The 12,712-nt window shown below is 42.0% G+C and overlaps 1 protein-coding gene across 2 annotated transcripts in view; it reads left to right on the top strand.

Annotated features, from left to right (window-relative positions):
- The first annotated feature begins 2,979 nt into the window (after positions 1 to 2,979).
- Positions 2,980 to 12,712, top strand: part of LOC134619786 (F-actin-uncapping protein LRRC16A-like) — a 32,846-nt gene continuing 23,113 nt past the window's right edge. For both annotated transcript variants that reach the window (XM_063465624.1, XM_063465623.1), the window contains exons 1-2: positions 2,980 to 3,372; positions 9,112 to 9,209. In XM_063465624.1, the coding sequence (XP_063321694.1) occupies positions 3,333 to 3,372; positions 9,112 to 9,209 (138 nt within the window). In that variant the 5' untranslated portion in view covers positions 2,980 to 3,332. The remainder of the gene's footprint in view (positions 3,373 to 9,111; positions 9,210 to 12,712) is intronic.

The raw sequence follows: 12,712 nt of genomic DNA, 5'->3' as shown, positions 1-12,712 counted from the left end.
GACGTCACTGCCAATAACTACAGCTCTGATATTTGATAACTCACAGTGGATCGCACTGGGTCAGATCTTATTTTTAAAATGACTGAATAACACAGCTCAGACTTGACCAGGTGCTTTTTGGTCAGGACTTGATTTAATGCACTTATGATATAGCAAGAAAAACAGTCTGGCAGTTTAATGGCTGTTTGCCGCCATCTAGTGACTGATTCCAATGCACACAACAAATTAACAAATCATTTTGTTGAATTTAGGTTGAATATAATCACTCCAAAGGAGGAGGTGGGGGCTGTCTGCTACGACTCCAGAGGCCATAAAACACTTGAAACCATACCTATGTGCAAACAGATGATAAAATGAGCTCATAAGGACAAAAGCAATCACGTCATAAGGTTCTAATCCCCGAGTATACAGTACATATCACATGTGGCAGTCGGACCCAAATCCCGAGTTAGGAAACAAACTAAACAACAAAAAACAACCTCTGTTAGGCAGAGAAATAAAGTGAAAGCTGTATCACAATTCTTCTCTCATTGTTCTCTTAACGGACACAAAGAAAAGCAGGACTTAAATACTCACACTGAGGCCCAGCTGGGGTAATGAGGAACAGCTGACACAAAGGAGACAAGGGAAGTAAAATTAAGTACTAGCCACGAGATGAATGACTTACCCAAATAAACAGGAAACAACGTAACAAAGATACTCCTAACACAGCGATGACGGCTTGACAACAATATATGAGACGCCGCTGCAGAAAGTATAATAAATGCAAAGATTACAACCTAGTTTAGAAAATAAACAGATGATTTTTAAAAGCACTCACTTGTAGGCATCCATCAGTGCCTCATCACACAGCTGTAATAAAAGTCTTAACAAACTAAAAAGTTTAGATTACAAAGTTCACAAAATCATTTCAATTAGTTTAACTTTTTTTCAAAAGTGTAGTTTTTCTCCTTATTTTTGTTGTTGTTTGTATAATACAATTTCTGTAATATGTCCCACCCACTAACAAAAGCTGTGAAGAAGAGATAATCAGTCTCGTTCACCTCAACTGCCAGCAGTCCTGATGTTATGTCTGATCAGTGTGTGTTACAAACAGAAGGATGCTTTTCCTGCTGCAGGGCTTTGATATTTAGACCTTGGATTAAATTATATTGTACTTTACTTTGTTCTTGTTCCAATGTCTGCATCCATTTAACCACTGATACTCGTCTTTTTTTGCTAGCATTATGATGGGTGTGTTGCTGCTGCAACGTCATAATTAATGCCACATGTCTGTGACTCTGGAACAAGAAATCAGTGGGAGAACTTTGCCTTTAGTTCAGGGAGTCAGGAGACAAAGTCAGTGTGAGGAGCAGAGTGGGACTGCATTTAGTTTTTACACATTTTTATATATGTAAAATGTGTGTGTGTGTGTGTGTGTGTGTGTGTGTGTGTGTGTGTGTGTGTGTGTGTGTGTGTGTGTGTGTGTGTGAACCTGTTTAGACATCTTTGTGGGGAAAAGAATTAGGAACGTTATTATACTGTTGGGGTAAACAGTCACTCGTGAGGACTAAAGTGGCTGTCCTCATGAGCATTTTTGAGACTCAAATGTGGTTTTAGTGTCTGGGTTACAGTTGGGTTATAGTTAGGGTTAAGGTTCAAGGTTAAGGTTAGTTTATTTATACCTGTAGGTAAATTTGCTTTACACAAAAATGACAGCATTCAGCATCCCTTCACAAAACACATACACCTATTTACACCTGACAGACAGAAGGAAAATCGATGAGCAGAAGTCCCTTTACTCTCTACATGTTTAAGAATCAGGTTCAGTAGAGTCAAAAGTGCGTCCACTCCTCTATTGGGCCGATATGCAAATTACATTGTATCCAGCTCATGTTCAATCTCTTTCACAATCACATTTCTGATGATTTTTTATGTTTAGATTTAGGAGCAGGAACCATGACAGTTTCTTTCCAAAGTGAGGAAAGATTTGATTAAAAATAACCTGAAATATAGGACTGAGTTCTTTAGGACAAGATTTAATCAGCCAGCCACTAAATGCATGAAAGGCCTTTTGGATATCTCTGAGTTTAATGATAAAGTGCTGAGTATCTTTCTGTTTCTGTTCTAAAATATTCTTGCTAAAATCAGAAAACATATTCAAGGCATTTGCAAAATCTCTGTCTGAATTAAAACCGTCTAAAATGATCTGACGGCTGCTCTTGGGATTTTGAAGCCCTGCTATTTTTTGCAGAAAATTTGTTTTGTGTGTGTGTGTGTGTGTGTGTGTGTGTGTGTGTGTGTGTGTGTGTGTGTGTGTGTGTGTGTGTGTGTGTGTATGTGTTGCCTTGAAGGATTGAAGGCCTTCAACACAATCTTCTCTTAGGGTGGCTGTATCTCAGGAGGTAGAGCAGGTGTCCAGCCTGCATGCCAAATATCATTGGGCAAGATACTAACCCTGCAGAGCTGCTCGGTGTCCATCGGTGTATGAATGACTGTGAAGGTTAGGTAGAAAGCACCTGTGTCGAAAAAGCTCTGAAAAACTATTTGTGTGCACAGGTGAATGAGGCAAGTGTTGTATAACAAGCAGTCCATTTAACATCTTATGTATGGACTGGTGTTGCCTCTTCACTGCTCAGACTGTAACTGGTGTACCATTCAGTGCATATACTGGTACACAGCTGTGTACAACTACACTGTTCATGAAAATAAAAAGAGCACTCGCTCATCACAGTCTAACAATGTCACTAATATGTGCCATCCTAGAGGAGCTGTACTGCCTGTGCAGCCTGGGGGACTTGCAGGTACCGTCTGTCTTTTTATTATTATTATTTATTTATTTTTATTGTATTTCGTTTAGACTGGTGAAGTTAAAGAAAGCGACTGTGCAGCAGCAACTGGACGCCAGGTGTCCCCAGTCTCCCATTTTTCGCAGCAAGAGGAATCCTGCTGGAAAAGTGAAGGAAAGAAGGGCTGACTGAAGTGTGAGTGTGTGAAGAAGTGCGTCCGCATGAGTTGTTTTCACACACGCCACTTTCGGGTACTTTTCAAACTGAAACTACTTTTAATCCACTTTTTAAACTCCTCCGGGTTTCCTTCAGCTGCAGTAATGCAGTCGTAAAGTCAGAGTGCGTGTAGGTATGTAGGAATGGATGAAGACAGTTGCAATTAGGAAAGCAGGGTGGCGACAGGTAGCCAAAGATAAGTGAAGAAAACGGGACTACACCTTTGCCGCATTACTTGCAGCTTCCATCGGTGGAAGTTCCGCACAGCAGCCGCCTTTCTTCTCGGGTCTGCCCGCTTCTCCTGAACTCTCCAGCGGATTCCTCTTGGGTGTTTACTCCGGCACAATCATGTCTGAGGAAACAACGGATTTTCCTAACGAACTGCTCGGTAAGGTTACGATAGCGGGGATTCATGTTTACGCCAGCTGCCCCACGCATGTACTGGCGCTGTTATTGTCCTCAAAATAAAAAATTAAAAAAGTTTGGAGTTAAGAAGTTCGTCGAACTGTTTTAACGTGGCTCAGGTGGCACAAACGTCTTTGAGCTGCAATGATTTAAAGGGAACAGCGCCATGTGAAACCCTTCAAAACTTAACGCATTGATCTTATAGCGGTGACGTTGTGTTTTTACTCGCTTTTAAAATCACTGCGAGTCACTTTGAGACTCTCAGAAGTTACATAGAAGTTGAAGTTTTCTAAATATACAAGTGTTTACTACAATTCTGGGGCAGTGTTTTGGAAATAATGTGATTCAACTGAAGGCAACAAGCTGCTCATATTAAAACACACTAACTTAAGTAAACAACAGCTACACTGTCCTGCTAGTACTGGATCGCACTGCTGATTGGGCCTTTTATTAACAGGTGGAATAATCTCTGGTTTTCATATGTTCATTTCTGTAAAAATAAAAAAGTTATTTTCATGCCCTGGGGCTTTGGCTGGCTACCTGAGAGTCTCTCCTCTGCTGCCACTTCCTTATCTGAAGTGGGGGAGAGGAGAGAGCTGTGGGAGAGGGGTGTGTCTGTGAAATTCCTTTGGATTGTGGGTTATTATCAACACAGACTGCCTGGATGACTGAGTGTCAAAAAAGAAGTGTAAATCACTGCATTTAGCTGGAGCGAGTAGCCTGAACTGAAATAAAACACCTTGCTGATACAGCCAGACAGCTGAAGGTCCATGTGTTTGACCTACATTGACTTCTACAGGCTGATGTTGGACTGAAGCCACCTGCAACCTATTTTAGAACCAGTGTCTTACTTTCTGACAGTTTTAGAGACAGCGGTGGGCCGTGAGGGTGGAGAGGCCGATTAAGGAAAAGCTTGAAAAACCATGAGGTCTTTCTATTTATTAGCTCACCATTAGCAGACTCAGATACTGCGTGATGAAGCTGACTCACTACCCCGTGCTCTCTGTTACAGTGTCTGCAGACCAGTCTCACACTGTATATCTCTGCGCTGACTGATGAATGGGACTTTTTGTTGGCAGCCCTGCTGTTGGTTTTAACAGGACGGGCTGACCTGATGCTGCTCATCGTCGGTAATTTAAAACTAGGAGGGAAAAAAAGCTTATCAGCAGAGCTCGTTAGGCCTGACTTTTGTGTGCACAGAGACTGAACTAATGAAAAGTGAGGAGGATCAGATCGTGGGTGATTACATGCCAAAAGCTGTGTGAGAAAGTTCAGCAAATATACGGACACCCATTCATTTCTTGTCTAATTTTTAAGCAGAGTTGCTGATCAACGGTTTTCAGCAATTTTAAAAATAAATAACTAGTACCCATATGAAAGTAGACACAGTCCATCTAATCCCAAAATGCCAGTAGGTAGGTAAGCATTTCAGAGCCACATATTTCCCTCAGAAGTTGGTAGAGATTAAAAGCATTGCTGACAAAGAGAGACTGTCGGACTTTCATTTAAGAAGTGGCCAGAAATACACCAGAAAGTATCAGGTTAGCCAGCTTTATCTTTATATTAGGGCTGCCACGATTAGTCGACTAGTCACGATTACGTCGGCTATCAAAATCGTCGACGACTAATTTAATAGTCGACGCGTCGTTTGAAGCTTTCTAAGATCCCAAAAGACGCAGGAATAAGTAGTAGGATTTAAGAGTGTAATAACGGAATGAAACAGAAGATGGCAGCACTGCATGTACAAGGATGCCAGCTGCTGTTAAACCCCGAAGAAGAAGAAACTGTGTCCCAGAATTCATAGCGCAGCCCAGCTCAGTTTCCAACTGAGTTTTAATGTTACTTTTATTATTCTTTCTGGGTCACAAAATAAACGTTTAACATATTTTCAGGCGAGAATGTAACTGTGTAAACCTCAAATATCTGCTCAGTTTATCAAGACACCACATATTTTCAAAAGCGCTCCGACGTTTTCGGAGACGTCTGTTACCCACTAGCTCGATAGCTAGCCGGGGGCAAGGCTCACTAGAGTCCGTGAGAACACCGGACTCCCGGCAAATCTTTCGCTACTCAGGTTAAACATGATATATAAGTCACTTAGATAACTTAAAAATGTTATTGTTTGGCTTTTTTTAGTATTTTATTTGTTCCTGAGTAAATCGGTTTGGCTGAGATTAAAGTTATAGTTTTTACACAGCTGAATAAATGTCAAGCAGACAGCTGATTATCAGAAGTGTGAGATGCTCGAAAATATACTCCGATGTCCCGTTATATTTTAGATAGCAAGGAGCAGACGGCTGAGTTTATTAAACTCCACCGAAACAATCTGCAAATTTCATTTAAATTTAATAAACTATCATCTTGTCTTTACTTTTAGTTAGCACATACCTTAAACACTTAAAGTTGTAAGCTAATGATAGTTATATAAGAGCAGATGCTGCTGGTGCAATAAGCTGTACGTTTTACGTTCAATGGATGCATGATCTGATTAGTCGACTAATCGCAAAAATAATCGGTGACTAGTCGACTATCAAAATAATCGTTTGTGGCAGCCCTACTTTATATTCAGGTATTCTTTTACTCCCATTTCCACAGGTTATTTTAAAGAGCTGTACTAGGACATGTTACAGTACAAGTCCTGTTAAAGTGGCAACATGTCAGCTTGTGGAATTTCTTCACTGCTAGATATTCCATAATCAGCTGGCATTATTGCAAACTAGAAGGGTTTAGGAGCCACAAAGGTCATGTAAAGTTACAGAGCGAGGTCGCTGAGGTGCATAGAGCGTAAACGTCACCAGGACTCTGCTGACTCATCAGCATTAACATTAGCACAAAAACTGTGCACCGGGAGCTTCGTGGCATGAGTTTCTATAGCCCAGCCTCCTGTAGGTGTGACGTGCAGGGGGCCGGCACCTGTGTCCATAGCTTCCATGTCTCTAAATGCGAGCTTATGCTGTTTTATAACTTCTGGCTGTGTAAATAAGTCACAACCAACAGTTCAGGTCAGTTCAGGTTCAAAGCAGGAACTGTGATTTAAGTCAAAGACAAAACAAGTCTCAAGCCTCTCAAATCATAAATGAGAATCTGGAAGAATTAATTGTATAATTTCTTTGCAAAACCTGAAAGGATGAAGCGGTCTGCACAGTATTTAATGGACTTTCAGAAAATAGTAAAGACTTACTTTTGGCTGAATTTCTGCCAGTGTGAACTGTAACTGGAGAGCGAGAGCAGACGTTTGTTTAGATTCAGCATGTCGCAGGTTGTTACTCTAAACTAATTAGTCTGCTGGGAAGTGGAACGTGTTTTTTATAGGAGCGGGTTGGACGAAGGGAGAAGTCCATGTGTTTCTGATCAGCCTCCACGCTGCTTCATGCTCTAATGTTTTGATCCTCCTCATGACCTCATCGTGTGTCTGGGTGGAGGACAGCATGAAGGCGGACCCGCACTGTTTTACTTATTAAAACTCCTGCACACAGCGTCGCTCTTTTCTCCTCGTCTCACCCACGTTTCACCTTCGTCTTTTACCCGATGCTTCACTCTCTCCGTGTTCCAACTTCTTCACCCTCGTTCTTTCTTTGTGTCCCTGGATTTCCACACCAACACTAAAACAACATACAGACTTTACGGGCAAACCATTAACAAACCACTGCTGGTTCCATCAGGGAGATCAGATGTGGTACGTGCTGTGAGCAAATAAGATGTAAGGCAGTCACACTCAGTAAAACAGCACTGAGAGGGAATAACTAAGGAGTAAAATAAATATTTCTGGTGAAAAGCAAGTCCTTCAATTTCTTGTATGTTCTGATTACGGGAAGCTCCAAGTTATAATGGATGTGGAAAAGCTTTGACTGGATTTTTCTCCACAGAAGCACCAACCAACCTGCACTGCACATAAATGAAAGGAATCCTTTTTGATCAGAGTACAGCATTAGGTCAGTCAAACTTCTCGGAGATCGATCTGCTCAGTTAAATAGCAGAGGAGGTTGTTAATGAAATGAACAACAGGTGCACTAGAGGGGTAACAATGAGACATCCCCAAACACATTCATATTTTTACAGCTGGATGCCACTGACGTTTTTCCCTACTTATTTTTTCAGACTGTTTTTCCTGTAGTGTTGCATTTGGTTAGGGTCAGTGTCACTACAGGTAGCATGAGCCGATACCTGGACCCTACAATGTTGGACAGGTAGTCCTGATGCGCCATCCTGAAGGAGGAGTTTTGCTGTTTCTCTCGGCACAGTCTCAAAAGCCTGGAGGAAATTCCAGGAGACATACAGTTACTCCAGAGAGCTGGACAAGGCTGTAGAAGACCCTTACCCCATCAGGAGGACCTATGAGTGAGCATGCAGGAACAGTCTGAGCGCTGCCAGAGCTACAAAATGACCTCCATCAGGCTACTGGTGTGAATGTTTCTCACCAAACAATCAGAAACAGACTTCACCAGGGTGGCCTGAGGGCCTATTGGGGACCCTATGCTCACTATCTGGCACCATAGAGTGCAGTTGGCATTTAGAATACAAGACCAGAATTGGCAGGTCCACCAATGGTGCCCTGTGCTTCTCACAGATGAGAGCAGGGACACATAGCCCTTTTCAGGCTAGCCAACAGCAGCCTGACTGCCTTTAGGTACTGGGATGTCAGACCCTACACTGGGTCCTGGGTTCCTCCTGGTCCTCGACAGTGCCCGGCCTCATGTGTATGCAGACAGGAACTGCTGACTGGCCCCCACGCTCGCCTGACTTAAATCCATCCTTTCTCAACACAAACCTCTAGAATACATCTTGTAATGCTAGTCTAAATTATAGAAGGCATTCATCGGTCTTGCAAGATATTAGTGACCTGGTTTGAGCCGGCCATACAAAATATCATTTGGTGTGATTTGTCCTTCTTTTGGTGCGCATGACCCTCCCGTCTCTGTCGATGCTGACAAAGCAAGAGATTGATGCTCAGGGAACCGTCCTGCTCCAGCACAGCTGCGTTGGCGACCTCGTCGTTCAGTATTCATAATAGGAAGCAAAGGTGAAAGCTTTCTATGTGATCCTCTTATGTAGACATATACTTGTTTAACAGAGAGCTTCATTTCTAACGTTTCTATTCTCACTATTTGTACTGTGGAGAAACTCGATGTGCATCATGAACATCAGAACATCATGCAGCTTCTTAAACAAATGAAATCATTTCAGTTCAGTGAAAGATGAGTTTCTCTGGACGTAAAGAAATGGACACTCTGCATTTACACTCAGCCTGTCGACACTAAACCCTCGTAAATAAAAAACATGTTCTAAGTGATTGATTATTTTTTCTGTGTGCATAAAAAAATTATAGCTACAGGCTGTTAAATGTTTGGTGTTGTGTTCGCGGCGCAGCCTTCCATTACTCATGTTTCCCTCTGCAGGTCATTAACTTTTGTCTACTCTCTCCTGTAGAGAGACAACAAGATGCAGGTTGACACATAATTTGTCTTTTAATGATTGCAAACCACAACTCAGTTTGTAGCATAATGATGTTTTTTTGTTTTAATTATTTATTTTTGTTTTAAGACCATCTCAGAACACAATTCTTCATTGGTAAACGAGACATGTTAATCTGACCTGAGCCGCGTGGAAAACATCTGCAGGCCACCAAATCTCCCATCCTGCTCCTATTGTTGTGTAACACGTTGTAATGTGATCCCTCCAGCTGTTCTGGTGTCAATTGTCATGAGTTTTTGTGTGTTTGTAGAGAGTGTGCGGGAGGCGGTGGGGCGCAGGGTGAAACTGACCCTGAGGCAGAAAGTCCAGCTGGAGGTCAAAGGTGACAAGGTGGAAAACAGAGTGCTGGTAAGTGACAGCTATTTAGTGTTTTTTACTGTAACCATGTGTACTCACAGTTTTTGTTAAACATTTGTTTTTGTGCCCTTTTTGGCATCAGGAATGTTATATATGATAGGCGGGAAGCAGGAAGTGTCACTGCTCTTAACCCTGGAAAACACAGTAAGCTGAGTGTGTGTGTGGGCATGTTGCTACAGGAGCGGGAAGGTGATGAAGCAGGAAGTGCAGGCTGAAGGTTTATCACCACACGCAGCAGTTTGTATTTCTGTAGGAATTCATCTTCTTATCATCTCAAAGCTTACTCAGTATTTATTTGAATAAGCAAAATACAAAATGGTGCTCTCAAACACTCCAGATGTTGTGCGAGGAGTGCTGCACAGGCAGTGTTTTTGTGGTCATTTTGGTTTTTTAGTTGCCTCAACATGAGCGTAGATTAGCAGCAGCCAGTGACTGATGAAGACCAGCGAGGAAGGATGTCTCTTATGATCGGTGCCATTTTTTGAATGTTTGAGTGTTTATATATCACAACAGAGCAATCCGCACCTTTAAAATAAAACTTCTATCAGCAGTCTTGGTTCTGATATTGTGAGGTTTTCTCGTCAGCTCGTATGTGGTTGTTAAATGTTTTGTTTGCGGCGACAGCAGCTCGTCCGACGGGAGCTGCTGCTGCTGCTCCGAGTCATGTTGGGAGTGCTTCCTTGTTTGGGTTCGGCTTCTCTGCAGCTGCAATCTTTAAAGACTGTAAAAACCGATGCACAGCTTTTCCTCTGTTTTAAAAATGAGCAGCCATTCTGAAACTTTTGTTTTGATTAGCGATGTCGGAGCAAACAAAAGAAGGAATGTTGCTTAAGTTGCTTAATTGCAGGGTGGACGTGTTGTGAAATGGGCCTCTGCCTCATGGTCGAAGTTCAAGAGGTGTTGGTAGAGCTTGATATCAGAGCTCTGTGGTGCTGCTGTTTCATGCCAGGCTGGAAAGCACCTCCTTATGGACACGGCTTCGTGAGTGGCGACATTGTCGTGCTGAAACGGGAAAGGAAATACCTCAAACGTTTGGCACCAAGTTGAAAGCATGCCGTTGTCTAAAATATCGTTATGATTAACTTTGTTTTGATTGAACAAGCTGTGCTAAGATGACGGGCTGATATTTATAGTTTAACCACTCAGGGGTTTGTTTGGTTTTTTTTTTACTGCAAACCTCATTTGTACGAGTGCCTTTTTCCTTTTCTTTGTGTTCTTTTGTGTAGGAGTCATGGAAGAATTTCCACACATATTGGGGAAGTCCTGAAATGAGGAAGTGGTGCAGAAATGAGGACTGATTGTTGGATTTTTTTTGTTTGGTGATGTTGCTGCAGATATGATGCAGCAAAAGTAAAACTCTTTCATGAACTGTTCAAAGACGCAGCACAGGGTTAGGTGGGTGTTACTGGGTATCTGGTTTCACCTAACTGCAGGTTTGTGGACTCAGCTCTGTGTGTGAGTGTGGGAATAAGAACAGACGAATGAGTATCACCACTTCTGCTTAAAGCTCGTCTGCTCAGCTCAGGAAGTGCATTCAAGCTCATTTCATTTTTTTACGTCTTTAACACACTTGTGTTTTCCTTTGGCCACATACCACGGCTCTGCAGCTCCTGTCAGGACTTGACTGAAGCAACCCACTCACAGCCACAGGGTGTTGGGACACACACACACCACATTCCACAGCTGTATATCAGCAGTTCTACCCTATAGCTATAACTTCTTGAAATGAGCCAGCGTGCTCAGTGTTTCATGATAAAGCGTCCAGCTTGGTTTCTTTTCATTTGTGGAAATTAAAGTAATAACACATTTTTCTCCTGAACTCCAACCCAGTAAACATAAACCTGTGTCTGCGTCCTGCATGTCAACACCAGGAACGAGTTTGTTTGTGAAGATGTGGGTCTGTAGTTTACCTTTGTGAAACCACTACAGCTGAATGTTCACACTGTTGATGTCTTTTGCACCCACTTCAATCATCACTAGATACTGACTCCAAACTATGAAGTAAACAAAAAACTTATTCTGTTCTGATCTGACACACAAAAGCTACAGATTATAATTTTATTTATTTATTTTTAATATTTGGGTCTCAGGACTGAGTGCTGGTGACCACCTAAATGTACCCTCCATATCCACATGACACCAGTTTGTGTGCAGATTATTTTATTTGTTACAACTAAAAATTGATCATTTCATCTCAATTAATAGATTTAAAAAAAAATATTTTTTGTGCCTTTTGCACAAATCTGAGGCCGTGTTTCAACATGAATATCTTAAAGACTATTAAAGATAAAACCTTGAAAATTTCAGGACCGATACATTAAAACATGACTGAGTCATTAAAATATGGTAAATGGTAAATGGCCTGTATTTGTATAGCGCTTTACTAGTCCCTAAGGACCCCAAAGCGCTTTACACAACCAGTCATCCACCCATTCACACACACATTCACACACTGTCACAGATTATTTAAAATTTGTCGTGTTTGTTGAATATTCTAATAACTAACGTACCGGGATGATCATTCTCACAGTTTTCCAGAGCTTAAACTAAACGTCAGAACCAGATCAATCTGAGAACTCCGCTGAGTGGCCTTAATTGACATCTGCAGTATCTTTGAACATTTACAGGGAAAAACAGTGATAAAAGCATAGCTTGCTTATATCCATTTATTGTTTAGAAAATTCTCATTTCAAAGAGCACAACGAGCTCAGGATGAACCTGCAGGCTTCGACAGCACTTTGATGCACTCTGGTTCAGACGCTTTGCATCTGATTTCTCTTCCCTAGTCTGCTTACGTGGACTTACCTGCTCACTGCGCGCTCGTCTGCAGAACACCTGAACGGAGACATTTCCAGACTTTATAACCTGAAACGGGTCGTTCTGAATTTCCTGCAGGCCTGCCCCTCGGCCCATTGTCTGAGACAGTCGCATCTTCTTGGCTCGCCTCTGGCGTTAGCAGATGTGACCTGGAGTGACCTCACTAAACTGTACAACGGGTTACTGTAGGCGCCACAGCTGGCTCGGCCTCCTGTGGCGTACAGCTCACTTTCACTGCCCCACTTTGTTTCTTATAAAATCCTTGCAGTGGAAATGTGATTACAAGGACCATTTACATTCCCACCATTTCACACCATAATTCATCAAACATCTCAAAAATAAGTCACTAATTTTGTCTGTAAGAGTTAGTCTGGCTATGGCCGAGCGAGCAGCCATAATGCGCACTTGCTCCAGGATTGAGGTTCAACACGTGGTGAAAGATAATGTGTATTATTATCCCACTCGGCTAAAAAGCCTCTCCAGAAGCCGGGGCTGCTGCCAGCTTCTCTGCGAGGGAAAATACACAAAGCTGTTGGGACCAAAGGCCCAGAGGGACGGCTGCTCAAATTTAGACTGAAAATGACTAAATTTCCTTTATTCTATTTATTTCATTTTTTCATGTGTAACATCATCAACGCCACAATTACAGTTTCTAAATTGCTCTTCTAATTTGAATT

The sequence above is a fragment of the Pelmatolapia mariae genome, linkage group LG22 (genome assembly GCF_036321145.2).
Source record: "Pelmatolapia mariae isolate MD_Pm_ZW linkage group LG22, Pm_UMD_F_2, whole genome shotgun sequence".
In the NCBI taxonomy this organism is placed as follows: Eukaryota; Metazoa; Chordata; class Actinopteri; order Cichliformes; family Cichlidae; genus Pelmatolapia; species Pelmatolapia mariae.
The sequence above is the reverse complement of the archived record's forward strand: the minus strand, read 5'-3'. Positions and strand labels throughout refer to the sequence as shown.